Source organism: Botrytis porri (genome assembly GCF_014898465.1).
Source record: "Botrytis porri strain MUCL 3234 chromosome Unknown BPOR_006, whole genome shotgun sequence".
NCBI lineage: Eukaryota > Fungi > Ascomycota > Leotiomycetes > Helotiales > Sclerotiniaceae > Botrytis > Botrytis porri.
In genome coordinates, this window is record NW_024066080.1 from 2,663,800 (window position 1) to 2,681,020 (window position 17,221).

The following is a 17,221-nucleotide window of genomic DNA, read 5'->3' on the forward strand; positions in this document are numbered from 1 at the left end:
CTATGTAACAAACGCTTTCAACGTATTAAAAAAACTATCTGCCGGAAGAGAAGTCTGGTTGGTAGACCTGGACGCCTCCTTGCTGCATCAACTCCCGAAGAGCCATTGTAGCATACATACTTGAGCCGAGACCAAATTTGACAATTACTGCAAGTCGAGCAGGTCTTGCTTCCTCGGTGACTGCCTCTACAGCTGGTACGGTTGTCATTTCAGTGTCGGTAAATGTTGGTTGAGGTAATTCGGATGATTTGGTGTCTTCTGTGATCTCAGTAGAAATCACAGCGGAATTGCCGTCTTTCTTATCGTCAACTTCCACAACTTTGATGACTACTTGATCTTTCTTGCTTCCGCCAACAGGTCCCTTCGAGATCTCATCAGCGGATCTTTTAAGACCAGCCGAAACTTCCAGTTTCATGCCTCCCTCTTGAGTCTCAGTGTCATCATCAGATTCGGACAATGGAGTTTCAGTGACCTGAACCTTTGACTTTGTCTTGATATCTGCCACTCTGTTATCCAAGATGTTTTTTTCAATAAGCTCATTCTTCGAACCGAGAGTTTGTTGAGTTCTAACTCCGGTGCGACGACCCTCATAATCCGCAGAAGTTTGGATGAATGTTTCTTTGTAGATTGGTTGCTTGATAGTATCCACATCGACAGGCTTCAATTTTTCTACCTCCCATGCTTCAGCTGCAGCTTTGTCTTCTTCGGCAAGTTTGCTGGGTAGTGCTTTCCAAGCATCATGCTGAGCACTACCACCATAGACAGCCAGATTTTGGCGACCTTGTTCTGCAGCATCGGCCATGTGACGAGCACGTCCACCTTGTTGTCTTCCACCTTGGCTGTACTGAGCGCCATTGTCTCGATGTCCGTTCTCCTGTTGATTGTCATTCTGATGACGGTTATTCTCTTGGAATTTTGCATAGCCGTGTGGGTCGCCTTCTCTCCTAGCGAAGACGTGTGTTGTTTGAATGTGGGAAGGCTCATTATCTTCAGGATTGTTCTTCTCGATGGTCTCCAAGTCAGTCTCGACTAGCTGTTCATTTTCATCGTGATAAGTTCTGACTTCGAAACTCATGCCCTCTTTGACTCGGCCAATAAGGTGTCTATAGCTACCACTAAGACTAAAGTCCTTGATCTTTCGGCGCATATCGGCAGGATCCAGACCACCACCCGGCTCGCTAGCCATGAACTCCTTGTAAAAGTCTCCAATTTCGTTATTGGGGTATTCGATGTCATAACCTGGCATAGGAAGGACAATGTCGAATATCGTAAAGGCTCTACTGTCAGCTTCTTCAGCCGAAAGGCAGCGTGCACGCTGGAACACTTCATCGGAAGTAAGTGCGGCGTCCCCTCCAGAAGCGTGAATCACAATTTCTCCATTTTCATCAACTTCATCTTTTTGCTCCGGAGCTTTGTTCTCTACCAAAACAAGATCACCTTCAATGACTTTATCTCCATAGCGTTCCCATCTTCTGGAGGCTACAATATTCCAAATGAAAGATTGGTACCCATGCACATACATAGTACGAAGATGGCGTGAAATGGAGAGTACAGCACCCGCATAGTCGTTGCGCTTGCGCTCAGAAGACATGTGTTGAATGATAGCTCGCTCTGCAGAAAATCTTGGTGGAAGTGAGTCCCTGCCACCGGAGTTTCTGCCGGTTTCCCGAAATTTATGAATAGCAAGGGCACGCGCCATATCATCTCTACCAATGGTGCTGCTCTCTTGGCCTGACTGGGCTGCTGCAAGTGCATCCTCGTTAAACGCGAGCAAAGAATCGACAGCACCTTTGAAGTTACCTTTCAAAATCAGTTTGCCGATTTCATGTGTACCGATTGCAAAGGTGCCAAAACGTTGCAAGCCAAAGTAATTGAGAAAACCGCGGGTTTGCAGGTGTTTAATAGCATCACCAACAACTTTTTCTGCCGATTGAACCTTTGTGGCATCATCCATATCAGTATCGTCTCCGAAATGGCAATCGCGCAGTGTGATGGTAAAAACGTTACCCTCGAGATCGCCTAGTCTGAGTGGATACTTTTCATACTTAAAGTCACCAACTCTGCATCGATTTCTTAACGTCTTGTTGAGCTCAGCCATGCTTGTGACATGGTGTCGAAAAGCACTAACACGCTGTGCGGTGGCTGCACGGCGATCTTTAGTACCTGCGTAGGCAAAGTCTTTGGGGCCAGTCCTAGTCAACTTAGCCAGCAAATTAATAGTCTCCATGGTGTCCTTGTTTTCCTTGTAAAGCGCGAAGTGAAGATATTCCCCACCAAGTTCTTCCCATCCAACCTTTCCCTTTGGTTTGGGTTGGCCATTTGGTTGACCCCGAAAGTTGCCGCGACTGACATTATTTTGACCTCTACCTCGTTGATTTTGTCCTTTGCCACGTTGTTGCTGCTGTGGAGCAGCTGCGAAGATACTGATAGAATTGTCATCCAAAGCTTCAGTCTCTAGACGCGACTCAAAACGCGCACGCACAAAGCCATGAATGCGTCCACGGCGGGGTCTGTCGTCAATTGGTTCTGATTTTAGGGAACCAAATGTAGCAGCTTTGGCATTGGGCTTCTGCTGAATCTTTTTGTCCAACTCGATGATCTGGAGTGCCAGAGCGTCGCCAAAGTATTCAACAAGAATTTCCATATCGTTAGGTCGAAGTTCTTTGATATTTACGACATTTGACTCTTCAGCTGATGGCTGTGCTGTAACATCATCACTGACTGCAGTAGCTGAAGTGCTTGGAGCCACAGGACCGCTGTTGTTTGTGACATCCGCGAGAGCCGCACTTTCAGCTGCAGCAGAGCCAGTAGAAGTAGGTTGTACTGATTCAGTCTGCTCCAAACCACCTACTGTTGGTTGGTTCTCTTTACCAATTTCTGTTGAAACGGTAATGGCATTTTCTGCATTCTGTTCACAGCCATTAGTTTTGCGTTCTGCTAGAAAATGGCAGATTGATCTAAGATATCTTTTGGGGGTAACAACTCACTCCGCGCTGGTTGCTTTGAGGAGCTTTAATATTCTTAAGATGAACCACCTCGCCTCCCAAGGAGATTTCGTTGACCAGGAAATCCGTGTATCTAATGCACCATAATTAGCTAGAGTTCAAAGTGAAGATAAAGTTACAATATCAACAATATCGTATAGCCATACTGGCAATAATTACAATCCGTTTGACCGTGATGAGAAGCCAAATAAAAGTAATGGGACATCTCAAACGGAATTTGGAAGATAAGCACCATAGTTGTGAAGGAGTAAACAACAAAATTGTAAAAGCAATCGTCTTCAACTGCAGTATTGGCAAACATCGCATCAAACTGGAGAAAGCAAGGAAAGACAAACAAACACACCTCTGCTTCAATATACCTTGAAACCCAGGGTTTTTCTTGTTAACATAATGAAGAATTCCAGATCGAACTTCTTGAGCATGTTCGGGTCGGGAAGATAATGGAACTTCAGAGACCAAACTTTGGCTTGGCTGTTCAATCTCCATTTTGTTGTTTGGATTCGAACTGGTTGTGATATTCAATTGAGAAGAAGAAGTTGTAGTGATGGGGGTAGCTAAAGAAGAATCGAGCTTCTGCCTCTTTCGAGGTGACGAACCTTGTTCGTTGCTTTCTAAGCTAGCCATATTTGTCGATAAAATTCACTTGCTGGTCTAAAATCTCAAATTGGAAAGAACCTCAAATTATTAAACCAGGAAGGTTCCGACGGGAAGGTGAGGTGAGAAGTGAAGTCTGAAAATGAATTGAGATTTTTCTCCAGGTATATTGGCCACGTGATTTCATTTTGCACTAACTACGGCAACCAGCCAATCCCATAACCTATGCACATGCTATATCTATGAGAAAAAAGATGCCATTTCTGATCACCCTAATAAATTCTATAATAAATCAACTACAATTTTTTATGAGGATGGGTAGTTTTAACTAAATCCTTAAATAGTATGCAAATACAATACTACTTAATATCTAAATTCTCTGAATGGAAATGGAATAATTGAATTGGTGAAGAGTCTCGTTAGTGATCAATCTTGATCTTTCTTTTCTTCATATAGATAGGTCAAGATCAAATCCAGTCAAATGCTCTTTCAATGTCTAAAATGGCTTTATTGTTTTATATGGAAAATCTACCTGAGTAGGTGAGAATAGAATGCTATTGGAATCGCTATCACGGAGGACCATCATATCTATCTTGATTCGTCAATTCGTTACATTATATTATGTGTCATACCTCGTTATAATCATAAAGGGGCTCGCTCTTTCTCCTACTCTCCTCTAACACCCGTTCCTCTCATGTCAATCACAACGTCGTTTTGGCTCTATGCGTTGTATGTATCCTCAAACTAAGCATACTTTAGATGTTGTGGTTAGTTATGCTTCGAATGATAGTGGAAGCGGAAATGCATTTTCAAGTCTGTGAGTCGTACAATCGAGCAACTTAAATGCAGGCTGGTCGTACGACTTCAATTTCGAAACGAAAGCCTTTCGAGCTGCTTCTTTTTTCCCTTCCGAAGACTTGTATTCTTTGTAAGCAGCTTCACCTTCGCGTGCCTTGATATCATTCTCAATCATCTTCTTATAAATTATGAAGTTGTCCATCTGCCATGGTGTTGGAATTACATCCAGGTCTTCCATTGTGTTTTGTCCTGAGAGTTCCACTAGGGTTATAGTGTTACGATAGATGTCAGGTCCCGCTGACAGCTTCAAGAGAACTTGACCCCAACTTTCAATCTTATAGCTATACCGATCAGCATATGTATCAAGTGCCATGTAGATTTACTTACAGGCCATCATATCTAACTCCGAGCCTGGGTGCCCTTTCACTTTTCAATTTGTGACCCCGCAGAAGTCTGATGACATTCCCGACACACATGAGCCGACGAGCGTGATATGCGCAGACTCTCGATTCTATGATGTGTACCCATTGTCTCATTCCGGAACCTTTAATTTCAAACCCAGAAAGCATAGCAAATGCAACTGGTTTACCATTCACTCCCCAAGTAAACCCATCCTTCGCATCGGGCACAATGCCATCGCGGACGGCGCAATGTGTATTAAGGAACCAGCTGCTCAGTGTCTGGTTAGCCTTTTTGCTTTAAGAAGCATTCATGTATTAAAAGGAATCTAAACTTTAGAATCCATTTATATATTGAAAGGAATTTGTGCTCTGAAAGATATTTATGCTTCGAAAAGTATTCATATATTGAAAGGAATTTATACTCTAAACCCCATCTATATATTGAAAAGCATTCGTACCTTGAGAAGCAATTGTATATTGAAAGGCACCTGTGCTTTGAGAGGTATTGCGAGACATAAGGAATTTTCAACTTACGCTCCTGGCTCGAAATTCTCATTAGCATCCTTCTCCGAAAATGTTGCGGTCCTTCTTATTTTCCACGCAGGACCATCTGATTTGGATAACTCAGAAGTGGTTTGTAGCTCAATGTCCCGAAGACAGCCAGATTCCTTCATGAACTTCAATCGCTCATCATCCATCGTATGAAATCTGTCTCCGAAGGTTTCAATCCATTGTTCGCGAAGCTTTTGTGCTTTTCTCATAATCTGTTTAAATGAAGGTCCTTGGCTGAGAAAATTGTTCCTTACGTGTTGCAAAATCTCCTCTACTATCTTGTCTAGCCGGGCATAAGTGATAACCTCGAATTCGAGAGATGGTCCTTCATCCAGTAGGTCATCGATCAGACTTTCCAGTGTGTGTATCTCGTTGATTGGAAATAATGGCTTCCTCAATTCCTGGCGTATGAAGTCTGACTTTTCAAGACGATAGTCATCTCCGTCTTCCCGTGGACGATTCGACAACACTGATATCTTCGATACGCCGAACAAAACAGACTGACCTGGAGAATCCGAAAATGTGGGAGATAAAGGCATCAAATTGAAAGGAGAGATTACAGATGGATGAAGCGGAGCTACCATAACATTAGCATGGTATCCCACCTAAATGTAAGTTACAGAAGTAATTTTTATCTTACACATATGATCATGAGTTCTTGGTGGAACTTGTCTCGATGAAATCTTCTTTTCTGAATTCGGAAGCTGAACAAAACCATAAGCTTGGTCATCTTTTTCCCGAGTACCATCTAAGCCATCAAAAGCCAAGGTCTGCGACACCGTCATCGAACTTTCAGTATCGATTTCCTGTATCGTATCCAGATATCTCGGTATCTTCGGCAACGTGGGCAACGTGGGCACCGTATAATCTGAGAGTGTTTCACTCATCTTAATTGGTATGTTTCCGCACTCCTTAGATGACATGTGGAAAGCGTTACAGTATTGACAGATATCGATCGAGTCTATCTTGGAGTCCTTACGACAAACAAGTTTTTCGATGTGACCCGCATGATCGCAACTCCTCAGAAATGGCGAATAAACAGTATGTGAATCCATGATAGGCAGGTTCAGATAACAGTCACTTCCTCTTGAGATTTTAATCAGTGCGGTAAGTCATGTAGGTAGACACGATGTTCAACTGAATAGATCCTCGGATACAATACCGGGGTTCGCATTTTCTTCCGCATTTGAATCGCCATTGAGTAAACATATTTCTTTCCAAAATGTGTTAATTGACCATTCAATCTTTGTGTTGTTGGGATATCGAAAGGGAGGAGCAACTGAAGAGATTGGTGTCGAGATTTATGTATGATTCGATTTTTTCCGTCAGCTGGATGATAATATCATGAGCAGGCATATCACTTCTACGTTCAATGTAAGGACCAAAGGATGATTCCTCCCTGTTTATCTCCAGAACTCTTCTTTGTACGGAGTATACACGTAGAATAAGAAATTCTGAGTCTTGAAACGGTGAAACCCAGATTTCCAAAGGTTGTTCCAAGTAGAACCCCTTCCCCTTTTATCAGCAGGATATCTCCACATTATCACCCCAACCGAACAAGCAGTAGCACATTAGAACCAATGACAAGAGACTTGATATCATGATTGTTACGTCGTGGCGTGGATATCTCCGTCAGTTTCTCCTGCAAGAACCCACGTGGGATATCTTTGTTTCTTTGTTGCACCTTTTATATTGTCAACCTGCAAATGTTACGTTTTAATTTATGAAGAAGACCATCACGGTGAATCAGTTCAAGTTTGCCAAATTCTCCGAACCTATTGGAAGCTACAGTCGCCCACCTTAGATTGGAATTATTAAGTTAATCAACCAGTAATTGAAATTTTGATCCCCCAAATGTACCAGGAAAGATTAGTCTCCAAGTTTTCTAGAACTTTCTCTGTATTTAGAGGGTAATTCCGACCATTGCTCACAGGCACATCAAACATCAATCGACTCGAGGATACAGCTAGATCGTATCAGCCCGGACGGCTACCATAGGAATGCAATAGATCCAACCTACCGAAGAAGAAGTAGCACAACTCATCACTGCACACGTGCGACGAAACTCTCAAATTATCACTAGCAAAGAAATGTTACACGCGCATCTGTTCATTCTTCATATCTGATCAATCTAGAGCGCCAATTACATGCCATCTCCTTCGCCGGACAATACCTGATAATTTCTTTCTCGCCCAAGAAAATAACAATAAGTTGTTGTCAAACCAAGCTTTCCTAGTGTATTTCACGAAAATTGTGATGCTTTGTTACCAAATACCGCGTAGACCATTCGCTTAAGCGGTAAGCTCCTTCTTGCTGTCAAACAAGTTTTTTCAGAACGAGAACGGCAATTTCCCTATATATCGAGGGGATCTATGCTGTTGTTTCTTAATGTCGTTGAGATGTAGGGGCTTGATCCGGCCCCGAAAAGTACTAGGTGGTTACTGTTTGTTTCCTAGGGGTTTGCGTATTCTTTCTATAAACTCCCAATTGATATATCAGAAAAATCAGTAATTGAACTGCGATTTAAGGCGTCTATGGTTGGTGGCTGATCTTTAATTGAAACAAGCAGTTCTTTCATTGAATGGCCAACGGCTAAGAGCTATACTTTGCCAATGTCTGATTGCAATTGTTTGTCATGGAAGCAAATTCCCTACATTATGATGCTCATAGTTTATGAAATCTAGCCATTGAGATAAGCCATACACTGAATTTAGCCATATTATTCCTCATCCTCTATACCTACATCTTCGAAACTTCGCCTAAACTCCAGCATATATCAAGCTCCATCCCTTAGTTGAGAGAGTGGGGATGAGAGTGAGATATTTCCTGGGTGATGTTCATCGAATGATGTCATCATTTCGGAAATGCGACCGAGATCGAATCTATCAAGACATAAACAGGTCAGAAGGTGTAAGATAAGAGGTTACTTCTGTACTGGAATAACCTTTTCCATCCTGCTTGATTCTTCACTGGCAATTCATTGACTCTAGCCATCTGATCATATTTCATATCCGTCATTTCCTCTCTGGTGCCATTCATGAGAAGATCGCCAGCTCGGGGGCAGCGCGGCTTACGCGCCGTTACGATGTGCAAGGCGAGGCAGTAATTGCCACTCTCAATCTCCTCAACCTCGACAGGTAGCAACCTCTCACGAAGCTATATTCAGTTAGCCGAGAAATTCAAAATGACTGGGAAAAGAATACCTGAGGTATATCGTTCTCGAGCTCAATCTGGTACAGGATGAAGTCGTTTAGACGCTGACCGGTAGTTGTAGACCCTCCTACGGGTAGCCGATGAACAATCTCTTTAACATCCCAGAATCTATGTAACGTTAGTTCTTTATATGACGAGACAGAGTGCCTATTCATTAGCTTACCCCGCCCCCTCTAACCAAGACTTTAGATTGACCGCAGGAATTCCATCGCGTGGACGCAATATTGCTTTATGGCGTTCCATAACTCTTTCCATCCAACCGGGTACTGTATCTGCAAGTTCGCTATCGTAAGATGGCCGCCTAAGACGATCGGCAATATTATCAGTCCAATCAGTTTGGGGTGCGCTCTGATGATATTCTTCACGATTCACAGTAGTATGACCTGCCAATTTTGATCTTGGTCTAGGGTCAACTTCCAAAAACTCCACAACTCCACCAGGTTGGAGAATTCTATTCGCCGTTAGCCGTAGTCCTAGTAAATCTTGGGGACCTACTCACAAGCGAACATCATCTAAAAAGCTCTTGTAACTCTCAACTCTGTCGAAGACATCTCTTCCACGGATAAAGGAGTATAGGTTATGCGGAATTGGATCTGAATGCGCTAGTAGGCAATTGAGGTTTCGAACATTAAAAGCAGGGGCGGTTTGGGTTTGTGAAGAATTGACACGGCTGAAATAATCGGACATGTCCATCTCGGGAGTCGGAACAATGAAATCCCTATGGCTTAATTAGCACGGCAGTTTCAGACGAGGACAATCATCATACTTAATCTGAATGTCTCTTTGCACACAAGACCAGTGGTCTGTCTCATCGATTCCCTCCACAGTCCAATCTGGTTGGTCTTCCTTAACTTTGAAACACCAACTCCCGTCGCTACACCCAATCTATCTTAATTAGCACGATTTCATCGTGTAGTAGAGAAGACATACCTCCAAAACCCGAGGTGGTCCTTGGTATACAGGAACAGACCGACACTGTAGATCCCCACTGACCGGTGTAGTCTTCGTCGATGTACTCGGGTTGTATTCCCAATATGACAATTTTTCCTCAGATGTTAAGTTGTCTTTTTCTGAGCTTAATGAGCTTTGGCCCTTGATCTGTTCGATATCGTTCATTCTCGCTCTGAACTATTGAATGTAAAGTCAGCATGAAGTTCCAAACCCACTCTAGCACTGTGGACTGCAAGTCTCATGACATCCTAGGATGACGGGAAGAACTAACGTCGTGGTGGTATGCTTTTTTGATCAATCTCAATATTTCTGTGACTGACAAATCTTGGGTGTTTTTGGTTTGAAGATGGCTATGAGCATCAACCAGTTCACCATATTCATTGTAAACCATGTAAGCTTTGCAAACATCGAACTCCTCACCCTCCTGGAAATCATCACACAACGAATTTTCCGGTTGCCTCTTGTGAGATGACGATGATTTCATGCCCGAATTTTCCATTTTCTCACACGACTGTGTAGAAGTCGTGATGGAAATAAGTGGAGAGCCTCCGCACGAGGAACGTTTCCGCTGGTGTGAAGGCAGGGCTCTAAAAATTCTTGTCAGCATGATGTGTCTTGGATTAAGTGCACCTTCAATTCGTATCAGTGTCGGCGTGTATCAACTATGCTTTGATATTGCCATCATACATTCCAGTTGGACTTTCGGGCTGGGAACAAACTTTGAAAGCTGTGGAGTCTCGGATCCATGGCCATCAAAACCGCCGAGGCCAGACAATTTTGGAGATGGAGATGAAGCTCTCAGCTCAATGATTGATACCACACTGTTGGATTTGCCGTGCTTTGGTGACAATTGTGCAATAGTATCAATTTCCACCTGGAATACTTTCCCGTGGGAGAGGTAAAAACCAAGGGAGAGAAATGTTGTTGTTCACATTCATGCTCCATGATTGCGAGATTTGATGAGTTAGTGGAGGAAGAAGAAGAAAGGAAAAAGGCTCAATGAGTATGATGTATTAGAGAAAGAAAACAACTCAGTGAAAGATGTTGATTTAGAAGAATCTGGAAAGTAAGGTTGTCCGGTGATCAAGATTGTGATGATGAATATGAAAACGAAAAGGGAAGTCACAACTGGTGGCCAGATCGAAGTAGGTTGGTAAATAAGACCTCAGATTCCACAATCCTCCAATTCTTCTGACGATCAATGGCAAACAAAAGCTGTATTTGAAATGCAGCATGAAGGCTTATGGCAACGAAGGGAAAAATAAGACCAAAAGTGACATATTCTCTTGCTTTACATTCTCATCCAAATCTCCCTTGAAAGTTCCATGACGAGGTACTACTCCGTCACGTGTGACACTCACATCTCTACCTCGATTGAATCCATTAACCGATATTCTGACTCAATTGTATCATCTCCATATCCCTCATAGAATTTAGATCCGACCACCAAAGCCTCTCAAACCGCAACTCTTCGCGTTCACAACCTCGACGAGAATCCCCCAACATGCTTCAAAACCTTCAATTCCATGGGCTTCGCAATCAGATCCTCATCCTTCAACTTCTTGCCCAAAGCTTTGAATTCTTCCGAAGATCCATGGGCTGCAATTGCAGCCTTATCTTTCTAACGATGAACTCATTCATCAGTTTCATATAATCCATATATATCAGATGACGTCAACGATGTCAAACTCCCCTCTCAAACATAAGGATTTCTACAGCCCCTGTCTTTTTGTTGACTGCTTTCTTAATCTCATACTTCTTTGTCACAGGTTCAGTTGCCTTGGTATGTGTAGAGATTTCGTTCAGGAGTTCTGCAACATAGTGAGATTTAGGGGTTAGTCGTCACCAGAACACATGTCGGGGAAGTCAACGCTCACTCTATCTGCTTTTCCCTCCTTGGGAAAGATGATTGCTATCAGATCGATTTGTGACATGATGAATTGATATAGGGAATAAGTACGATGTGGTGTATCTTCTTGCTGATAGTGAGGTTCATATCTCCGTTTGTTAGGTTGTAGACCCCTCTGATTCGGATGTGTTCAAGGATTATTCAACATCGGCATTTTTGAAGCCAGCCAATCATAGTGGAATAATGGATCTACATGTCGAGCAAGTGTCGATTAAGGACTGATTTCATTCGTCATACATGGAGAATTGAATATATAGTTATATTCGGGTTGAGTATGAAACAAGGCTTCTTTTGTTGAAACTTGCGAATGTACCATCACAGAGCGAACCTTCAGAAGCGCATTCTGTGCCCTTGATATGACCTCAAGATGGCTATAAAAGTGATGTTGGTGGTGACGAGAATCATGAGATTGCCAATAAGGTGATGTATAGTGAATCATAATCTAGGTTGTTGTTGTAAGTTATACTATGATACCTATTATATCATATTCTATTGAAGCTAAGACATGATATAGAAAGTGATCAAAGGGGAAGGGAGGGGGGACAACCTTACTAGCGAGGCCCTTTCTAGTCCCGAAGAACCCTTGATTTGGAGGGGGAGATTGTAAGTATGCGCTCATTTTATTTTAAAACGAATCTACATCACATATCCAGGCATACAAAACAGAGACCTAATGAAAAGTTAATAAATTCAATTGCTACTCGATTACCCAGCCAATAATCTGCTTTTCAATTTCAGTATCGCCATGATAAAACTCAAGCATATAATGTCATGCCATAAGGGATTCAGATATAGATAAATGTATAGATAGAATGTTTGGTAGGTAGATAGCTAAGGATATGTAAGTAGTACAATTGGAACGAGAAGCCTTCAACAGTCGCTACTCATTCGCATACGCAAATCGCATCCCCTTCAACCGCTCAATTTCGCTCACTCTTGATGCCCCCCAAAACCATTTCTCCTATACCCAAAAAAGAAGCCGCTTCGCCGAACCCGATTTAAGAGGAAGAAAAACATGGCGACGCCGGCAAATGCAGATGATTGTGAATTGCGAGGTGAAGAGAGGTCGTTGATACAAAGGGAAAGTATAGGTAGATGGTATGATGGTAAAATTCGGGAGTAAATCTTTTTCATATCTGGTAGAATTTCATATAATAACGTAATCGTCTCGAATCGTCAGGGCTCAAGGTCGTGTGTAATATATCATCAAGGTGTGATTTAGCTTCTTTTTCGTCGCCAAGTAGATTTGGTCTACATTGGTTTGCTCTTCCATCCTCTGATATCGGATAGACTTTGGGATAACAACGTCGTAGAATGATTCATGAAGTTAGATCACCAGCCCCATACGGTGGCTAAGAAGTGTGCCATGTTCACACGTTTGCCCCGCATCTCGACCATCCATGGATGCTCTAACATTCGCCAAGGTGAGGCACGACGAGTAGGGTCTTTCTCGAGACTAATTTGAAGTTAGTATAACTTTTTTTCACTCAAATGAACTAAGACTGAACATACCAACACTCGATAAAGTATTTGAAGCTGTCACTCCATTTGATGCCGGCATCGGGTTCGTCTTTCAATTTTGGAATAGGTTGTCGAACAATGTATGTTAGAAGGTCGATCAATCCAGCACGAGGTTGCATTTCTGATCCATCTGCTGGAAATGGGAAGCGATGTTGAGCTACTTCCAAAAGTGTTACACCGGTTGACCAGACATCGGAAGTGATGGTGTATGATTGACCAGTGATACGTTCAGGTGCCATGTAGTAAGATGTGCCAATGAACGTATTTGCGTCACCCTTTGTACCAAACTCACCACTTACACCAAAATCGCAGAGCTTTACTTGACCATCGCGACACAGGAGAATATTGGAAGGTTTGATATCTCGGTGAATGATCTTCTTCCCATGAAGGTAGGTTAGACCGTTCAGGACACCTTCGGCAACCTTTCCGAGGACCTTCTCACCAGTGCGACCACCAAGTTTCTTTACTTCACGATAGATCGAGTCGAGAGAACCACCTTCGCAAAATTCCATAGCAATGGAAATGGTAGCCGTCGATGGTTCTACGAAAGCTCCGTAGTAACGACAGATGTGTTCGTTAGCACAACCCTTGTTGAAACCTAATTCACGGACGATTTGTTTTTTAACATCAGGATCAGGATTTGTGGTAATAATCTAATAGAATCAGTAAGCGGCGTAGAGGATGTTGTGAGAAGTAAAAAATTACCTTTAACGCGAAGACGGTCTTTCCACCTTTCAGCATACATCGTGTCACTGCACCTCCTGCTCCCTCTCCCAAGCTTCCAAGTTCCTCAATCCTCTTCTCCATACTTGCTATCCGCCATCCATCATCGTCTAAATCTTCGACGTCTAATGTTCTCCCTTTTTCTAAGCTGAGTTTGTCAAATGCTTCAAGTCCATTCATGCTACCATCCCGCTCCATGCCTACACCTCCTTCGCTCCTTTCCGAGTATAATGAGCCTACAGCTGATGACGGGTCGGGTGTGCCTTGCGGCTTGCTCAAACCATATTGCGATGCTAATGAGAATGCAGAATACTGAGAACCTGCAGATGTTGGGCCGCTTCCCTTCCCATCCATCGGCCCAAAGCTACCTGATCTTGAATGTGCCGCACTACTTTCGCTTCCTCCACTTGCAGATTGTCCTGGTGCAGCTGCACCCCTTCCAGATTGTTCATATGGTGTAGCATTACTTCCCATGGGCGTGGCTAGTTGCAATCGAGGTAATGCCGGTCGCGCAGGCATCGAGCCAGGCATTTGAAGTGTGAGACCTTTTGTTGCAGGAGCATTGACGGGCTTAGCATTAGGAGAAGGTGGTATGGCCAGGCCCAACCTAGGTGTTCTTGCGCCGCCATTTTGTCGACTACCTGGAATTGGGGGACGTAGTAGTGGAGCTGGAGAAGACATGTTGGGTAATGGGTTGAGGGATAGATTGCTCGAGGTCTTCGAATCGGTAGTGTGATCTTCGTATTGTCTACTCATATTACACTCAGAATAGTCGAAAGGTTGCGGCGTAAAAATGAAACGGATACGGCAGGATTCGAAGTCGTTGCCGTTGTCTTAAGTTCCGAATGTCGGGTCACACCGTTGCCGGTGTTCTTTATATTATTGCACTGATCTTGCATCGACATGCAGTCCACCGCTGCAAGAGACCGTTGCTGCAAACAAGGAAATGCTTTTATATGGTCGAAAAGGTTCCGAGTTCCGTCTTGTGACTGATCTCGATTCTTGGAAAGTGGGCTAGGTTGGATGTTGGATAAATTGAATGAATGCCGGTAGTAGGTAGATGAAGATTTGTTATGTAAAAGGAATTTGGTGACAACTCTCGTAAGGATGCTGAGGCAATTTGTTCCAACTTCCAGTTCCAGTTTCCAATGTTGGGTAGAGTACTCGTAAATAATCTGCAGGTATTCAAACCGAGACTCGTTTCCGTTTCAAAGCTTATCGTCACGAAGTGTGGGTCGATAAAAGAGTAAATTGAGGGTTCTTGGGAGGGATTTGGTGGAAAGAGGGGAAAAGGATATTTAATAATCCTTTGTGTTGTTTCAAATAATCTTTTTTAATCCAAAGATATATCAACGTCGGTATATTATAAGTAAATTCTGATAACCACAAGCACAAACAATGTTAGGCTTTTCCCTTGACGATAAAAAGGGAATGAATTGATGGTGGAAGAAGAGATGGTAATGGTGATAAGAGAAGGTTTCAAAAGGAAGATTTGATGCCCTTAAATCGAAATGGGATTGGATGGCATACACGTTAAAAAGCTGCAAGGGAATACAATATTGGGGTCGATGCGCGTACGACAAGAGTTTATATTTAATCCTGGTAAAAGACAGTTGGACCTTTGTTTTTGGAGGGAGAGAGAGCAAGGAGGAGGAAACGAAAGAGACAGGAAGAGAAGGTTATGTGGAGTGGTTCAATAAAATACTCTCATGAGCATTATCATAAATGGTAGCCGAAAGGGAAAAACAAACAAACAAACAAACAAACAACGGGCGAGAGCGAGAGCGAGGAGGATTGAAAAGTGTAGTGACCGGACTAGACCGATTGGATTTACCAAGGTAGGTATGGGAAATTGGGAATGGAATGGATGAGTGCAGAGTAGAGAGTAGAGAGTAGAGAGGCTTAAGAGGTAGAGAGAGTGCAATGGAGATCCAAGAAACTACCGGGTATTCCTTCAACTAACCAACCCAACCAACCGCCCTGAATGTTTCTATTCAAAAAAGATCTCATCTTTTCTTTTGCAAATCATTGTTACCAATCTATACTACTCAATGCCTGTTTTATTTTTCATTTTCACTCCTTACCTCGTCACTTCACCAGTACTACTGCACAATCTAACGAGTTGGGATAGAACGTAACATGAATTCTTTTTTACAGCATCCCGGGGATTGGCTATCGATCAAAATAGGATGAGCTACGGATCTACTCCAGTTCCAGGGACTTTTGAGTCTTGTCTCTTAACGGCTCAACGGCTATCCTATATAAATTAGTTCAACCTTGTTCGCTTGGGTAGCATAAACACACATGCAGCAAAGCGCCAAACCAATTGTAGATTCCTATGGAGACAGCTGTATTTGGCTACTCTCCCCGAAGAACATGAAAAGGCAGGTCGGGTGTTCGGTGGATGATGTTCGAAAAGCTGTCGTCGTCGCTAGCATCGTCGTCTACCTTCATCAATCAATTAGAGGTGCTTGCTTACCTTCGAGTGCATCGGTGTTTCATAGCGAATTGGGCAATTAGTGTTCAGCCATATATATGTTTCTCTTCGTAACAATTCCTCTTCTGTAACGGAATTCTACTCGGTATACTCCGTGCAACCCAATCACTGGTATAAATCATGAGGGGGCGTAAGAATAAAGTACCGTAATAAAGGCATGAATGAGGAGAGGTGAGATGATGGTGGTCAGAGAAATGCAGTCATCCAGAGAGCGCCGATTTCCAGAAGTGCTCTGATGTATCTATTTGCATATTAGACTAGCATCAACAGTATTTTCGGTACCGGACATATGCAGTGAAGAAGTTCTGCAAGTCGCTTCGTATTTTAATCAAAAGGAGTACTTCGTAATTCTACAGTACTATCTCGCTTCCCATTATTTAATGTGACTAGATTCATGAATAATTGAATAGCTGTAACTTATTACATGTTAACATGACTTGATGGATTTTCCCGAACCAAGTAGGTCATTTAAATCAATTCATAGGCTGTTAATAGCCTGTTTACGGAATAGTTGAATCGTGTGTAGTAAACCGCCCAAACTGCCGGTTCCTGAAAACCCCTTCCCCATATCTTTTTGTCTGGCATGAGATACACCACTTCGTATACGAGAAAATCGTAAGAGACGGGAGTCGAAATCAATCTAATTGTAACTAAAGAAAGTATCATTTTCTTTGTTTCTCTCTGTTCATTCACTAAATCGATTCTTCATGAATGAAAAGGATAACCGAGCTATTTTTATAGAGAATCTTGCATGCGTGATTTCTATTTCCATTTCTATGAGTATGCAGAATTGATATTATTGATGCTTGCACTCTTATTAGACAATTGGTAAGTCGTAGTACCAAGAACCTGCAAGCCTGCCCATGTAAATATCAATCCAGATCTTCCTATTGGTTGAGCTCCTGGTCCTAATTCAGACACTTTGAGAGAGACGATGAACCCCGCCAAGACTTTTAGCGCGCGCGAATTTGGCAGGTACCATAGCACAGTCAGCAAATGGTAGTGAGCGAGCCATGAAGTAGAGGGAAAAAATAATTTCCTCTAATTTTTTCAAAAC

The 17,221-nt window shown here is 42.8% G+C and overlaps 5 protein-coding genes across 5 annotated transcripts; all 5 read right to left on the reverse strand.

Annotated features, from left to right (window-relative positions):
- Nucleotides 1-34: 34 nt before the first annotated feature.
- Nucleotides 35-3,629, reverse strand: EAF01_005304 (uncharacterized protein; the record flags this gene model as incomplete). The annotated part of the gene is made up of 3 exons (XM_038913559.1): nt 35-2,908; nt 2,988-3,078; nt 3,349-3,629. 3 exons carry the CDS (start codon nt 3,627-3,629, stop codon nt 35-37), a joined length of 3,246 nt encoding a protein of 1,081 aa, XP_038771645.1.
- A 742-nt stretch (nt 3,630-4,371) lies between these two features.
- EAF01_005305 (uncharacterized protein) lies at nt 4,372-6,237 on the reverse strand (the record flags this gene model as incomplete). Its single annotated transcript, XM_038913560.1, has 4 exons — nt 4,372-4,738; nt 4,785-5,066; nt 5,333-5,927; nt 5,991-6,237. The coding sequence occupies 4 exons, from the start codon at nt 6,235-6,237 to the stop codon at nt 4,372-4,374; spliced, it is 1,491 nt and encodes a 496-aa protein (XP_038771646.1).
- A 1,783-nt stretch (nt 6,238-8,020) lies between these two features.
- EAF01_005306 (uncharacterized protein) lies at nt 8,021-10,121 on the reverse strand (the record flags this gene model as incomplete). The annotated part of the gene is made up of 8 exons (XM_038913561.1): nt 8,021-8,232; nt 8,295-8,506; nt 8,554-8,671; nt 8,727-9,014; nt 9,063-9,281; nt 9,330-9,448; nt 9,494-9,691; nt 9,786-10,121. The coding sequence occupies 8 exons, from the start codon at nt 10,119-10,121 to the stop codon at nt 8,127-8,129; spliced, it is 1,596 nt and encodes a 531-aa protein (XP_038771647.1). The 3' UTR covers nt 8,021-8,126.
- Nucleotides 10,122-10,991: 870 nt separating this feature from the next.
- On the reverse strand, nt 10,992-11,448 carry EAF01_005307 (uncharacterized protein; the record flags this gene model as incomplete). The annotated part of the gene is made up of 3 exons (XM_038913562.1): nt 10,992-11,135; nt 11,204-11,325; nt 11,361-11,448. The coding sequence occupies 3 exons, from the start codon at nt 11,446-11,448 to the stop codon at nt 10,992-10,994; spliced, it is 354 nt and encodes a 117-aa protein (XP_038771648.1).
- A 729-nt stretch (nt 11,449-12,177) lies between these two features.
- EAF01_005308 (uncharacterized protein) lies at nt 12,178-15,658 on the reverse strand. Its single transcript, XM_038913563.1, has 3 exons — nt 13,650-15,658; nt 12,936-13,597; nt 12,178-12,879 (listed from the first exon to the last, which is right to left on the reverse strand). Exons 1-3 carry the CDS (start codon nt 14,421-14,423, stop codon nt 12,756-12,758), a joined length of 1,560 nt encoding a protein of 519 aa, XP_038771649.1. The 5' UTR covers nt 14,424-15,658; the 3' UTR covers nt 12,178-12,755.
- Nucleotides 15,659-17,221: the final 1,563 nt, after the last annotated feature.